The following is a 4,377-nucleotide window of genomic DNA, read 5'->3' on the forward strand; positions in this document are numbered from 1 at the left end:
TCTACAATAACTCATCAGGAACTATTTCCCTGGTGGTTTTCCACGTCGCAAATTTTTTTTCTCTCTCTGGATATCTGTCGTATTGTTTTTTGCCTTTGTCGATAAGTAATTTAAGTAGTTTCTTCGCTTCTTTGTAATTATTGCGCAAGCTCATATTGAACCTATTACTCTTTTTACTTTTTCTAAGCAGGTTCCTAGTTTTCATTGCAGCTTTGATATCAGCGGTTATCCACGGGGCTGAAGGCCTGGTTATTTCCCTCGTTACGATTGGTGCCAAGGTGTCCCTACATTTCAGGAAAGTTGTTAAGATTTTTACTTGCACATTAACATCGTCAGTTTGAAGAATACTATTAAGAGTAGGAACTTCATCTAGTAGTGACTTACAAGTCATTTTGGCTATAGTTCTTGAGGCATCGAAACTTTTGATATACTCCTTTTTTCGGTTTACTTATATTGAGAATAGCAAATACAGACTCTTCTATGTTTAGACTGGTAATACATGTCTGGTTTATTAATCATGAGTTGCAGAGGTGGAGGTTATAGCAAAATGTTATCATACCCTATGCCTTATATTTTCATTATCATCTTCATTAGCTACTTAAATAATTCCTTATGAACGTTGTAAGGACAGTCGAAGGAAACAAGACGAACACAAACGCAGATCTTCGAGAAACCCTTTATTGCAGCTTCTGGGAAGACAAAAAAAAAAAGAAAAACAAAGATTTTAATAACGATAGTTATATAGTTAGGCTGTTAGATAGACGGATTATTAGATAGTTAGCTTGTTTTTTGGATACTTCCTGTTGCTGCTGCTACTCCGCGCTGGCGGCCAGGGCTTCCAGCTTGTCCACCGAAGCCACGAAGGTATCGAAGGCCTCAGCCACGTAGCCCTCGAGGCCCTTGTGCAACGACGCCGCTCCTGCCGCCGCCGCGTCACGCCTTCGCCGCCTCTCCGTCTTGGACCCGAAGGCGGCGTCGAAGAACCCGATGACGGCGAGGCGGAAGGGGTCGAAGAGGTTGACGAAGAGCAGCGATCCGGCCATGATGAAGCCCACCACGCTGGAGGGAGACGGAGGCAGGAGGAAGTTAATTGTTTGGGGGAGAGGAGAAGGGTGGGGGATAGAGAGGAGGAGGAAGAGAAAGAGAAGGAAGGGGTGGGGGATAAAAAGGATGGAGAAGGTTGTAAGAGGAGGAGGAAGAGAAGGGTGTAAGAGGAGGAGGAAAAAGGAGAAAGAGGAGGAGAAAGGAGAAAGAGGTGGAGGGGGGGGGGGATAGAAAGGAGGAGGAGGGTGTAAGAGGAGGAGGAAGAGAAAGGAGAAAGGAGAAAGAGGAGGAGGAAGAGAAAGGAGAAAGGAGGGGGAGGGGGAGGGGGGATAGAAAGGATGGAGAAGGGTTTAAGAGGAGGAGGAAGAGAAAGGAGAAAGAGGAGGAGGAAGAGAAAGGAGAAAGAGGAGGAGAAAGGAGAAAGAGGTGGAGGGGGGGGGGGAAACAAGGGGAGGAAATCAATTCTGTGGGGGAGGGGGAGAAGGGAGAAAGGAGGAGGAGGGGGAGAAGGGAGAAAGGAGGAGAAGGGAGAAAGGAGGAGGGGGAGAAGGGAGAAAGGAGGGGGAGGAAAGGGGAGGAGTTCCACAGCTTGTATTGCTAGACACATTCGGACGTCGAGCTTCATTTACTTACGTTTTTGCTCATCTAGCTATAAATCAACATTCATTTTACGTTGTAACTTTTTCCCAAAAAAACATCTTAAATGTTCGCTAAAATGATTTGGCTTTGTAAATCTAATAATAATACTAATAATAAATCAAATGAACAAATAAGAGACATCAAAAAATATATACAAATACAAAAAAAAAATTGCTTTCATTCACATACAGCTGCAGTTGTAATCGTCGGTTACATTCCACGTGTTTTCATAGCGTATATTTCCACTGATGACAATAACCACTCAAACCACGTCAAGGAAATATTGTTCCAGATAATACACGTGCATCAGTAAAAAAAAATAATAAAATGAAAATAAAAAAATAATAAAAAAAAGGTTTTAAAGTCAAGCCAAATGCATAGCGCTATTTTTTCTTTAACAAATCGGTAATTTGTTATGTATTTGCCATAGTCGCACTTTATGAGTTGGCATCGTTCTCTTCCTCCTGATTCTTGGCTAGAGCTAGAGAAATTCATGCCTTTTATATACCATCAACGCAGTACTTACAAAAAAAAAAATAATAATAATAATAATAATAAATATATATATATAACCAACCAACAAACTAACAAACGCTACCAAAAACATGACCACCTTTGCGGAGACAATAAATCAAACAGCTCATTATGAAACGTAACTTACGAGAAACAATATCCCTAATCTTGATCTTTCGCAAAATAACTTTAATAACACTCACCTGTATACTATATTCCCAGGAGATGCGAAAGTGTCGGTAGCAAAGGATCTCCGACGTCTGCTCGCTCCGTATTCGTGCGGATCCTCTCCCAGTTGGTCCAAATCTTTGCGGAAGTTAGAACACATTGGTTGTTGGAACAAGTGGTACATTTGTGTAGGAACAAGCTTACATTTGTTATGATAAAATGTAACTGTTTAAAGAACATGGACACTCGACACTGCGCACATATGCAAACACTCAGACACAATGCAACAACATTTAAGTCCCCCCTGACACGACGATGCGAAGCCACCAGAGAAAACGTGGTGAATCAAGGGGTGACTCTTATAATCTTACAAGGCCCCATGAAAATCGTAACAAAAACCGTGCGATGGCTGGAGAACTTCCTGGTTTGTGGCGTCGCGACCGCCTGTTGGGCCATCGCTTTTTAGCAGCGTTGATGTCAAGGAGATCCTCGGCGGAGGCAGGGTAGTGTGCAAACACAGCACACGCGCACACACACCCAAAGCACGTAAATGCAGCAAGCACACACCCAAAGCACGTAAATGCAGCAAGCACACACCCAAAGCACGTAAATGCAGCAACCACACACACCCAAAGCACGTAAATGCACCAAGCACACACACCCAAAGCACGTAAATGCACCAAGCACACACACCCAAAGCACGTAAATGCACCAAGCACACACACCCAAAGCACGTAAATGCACCAAGCACACACACCCAAAGCACGTAAATGCACCAAGCACACACACCCAAAGCACGTAAATGCACCAAGCACACACACCCAAAGCACGTAAATGCAGCAACCACACACACCCAAAGCACGTAAATGCAGCAACCACACACACCCAAAGCACGTAAATGCAGCAACCACACACACCCAAAGCACGTAAATGCAGCAACCACACACACCCAAAGCACGTAAATGCAGCAACCACACACCCCCAAAGCACGTAAATGCAGCAACCACACACCCCCAAAGCACGTAAATGCAGCAACCACACACCCCCAAAGCACGTAAATGCAGCAAGAACACACACCCAAAGCACGTAAATGCAGCAAGAACACACACCCAAAGCACGTAAATGTAGCAAGAACACACACCCAAAGCACGTAAATGCAGCAAGAACACACACCCAAAGCACGTAAATGCAGCAAGCACACACACCCAAAGCACGTAAATGCAGCAAGCACACACACCCAAAGCACGTAAATGCAGCAAGCACACACCCAAAGCACGTAAATGCAGCGAGCACACACCCAAAGCACGTAAATGCAGCGAGCACACACCCAAAGCACGTAAATGCAGCGAGCACACACCCAAAGCACGTAAATGCAGCGAGCACACACCCAAAGCACGTAAATGCAGCAAGAACACACCCAAAGCACGTAAATGCAGCAACCACACACCCAAAGCACGCAAACACACCACACACACACCGAAAACACGCAATCATCAATAATCTTTTATCATCAACCAACTCCGAAGCACTGTACCTAGAGTGGCACCGAGAGCCTCCGGGGGATACTTCAGCACCAGCGTCACTGCCACGACCACCACCAAGCTCAGTATCCCCATCTCGGCGATTCACTGCCCTTCTGTAAGTAAGTCGGAGAAATTTTAGGGATGAAAGACTAAGGAGAGAAAGAAAGAGAGGGGAGGAAACTCTGAAGAGACAGACAGACAGAAAAAAGAGAGACAGTAAAACGAAAAAAAGAAGGAAGACAGTAAAACGAAAAAAAGAAGGAAGACAGTAAAACGAAAAAAAGAAGGAAGACAGTAAAACGAAAAAAAGAAGGAAGACAGTAAAACGAAAAAGGAAGGAAGACAGTAAAACGAAAAAGGAAGGAAGACAGTAAAACGAAAAAGGAAGACAAAAAACAAGAGGTTGTGTGCAACCATTTTGTATATGTATGTATTTGATACACACATACAAAAGAGACAAAGATAAAGAGAGGGAAGAGAGAGAGAGACA

The 4,377-nt window shown here is 44.0% G+C and overlaps 1 protein-coding gene across 1 annotated transcript in view; it reads right to left on the reverse strand.

The window, feature by feature from the left end:
• Positions 1–660: 660 nt before the first annotated feature.
• Positions 661–4,377, reverse strand: part of LOC138865294 (uncharacterized) — a 5,424-nt gene continuing 1,707 nt past the window's right edge. The window contains exons 2-4 of the mRNA XM_070135540.1: positions 3,899–4,000; positions 2,400–2,502; positions 661–1,059 (exon numbers count right to left, since the gene is read on the reverse strand). Coding sequence (XP_069991641.1) covers positions 813–1,059; positions 2,400–2,502; positions 3,899–3,980 — 432 coding nt within the window. The 5' untranslated portion in view covers positions 3,981–4,000 and the 3' untranslated portion in view covers positions 661–812. The remainder of the gene's footprint in view (positions 1,060–2,399; positions 2,503–3,898; positions 4,001–4,377) is intronic.

This window comes from Penaeus vannamei, chromosome 20, assembly GCF_042767895.1.
Source record: "Penaeus vannamei isolate JL-2024 chromosome 20, ASM4276789v1, whole genome shotgun sequence".
NCBI classification, from domain to species: Eukaryota; Metazoa; Arthropoda; class Malacostraca; order Decapoda; family Penaeidae; genus Penaeus; species Penaeus vannamei.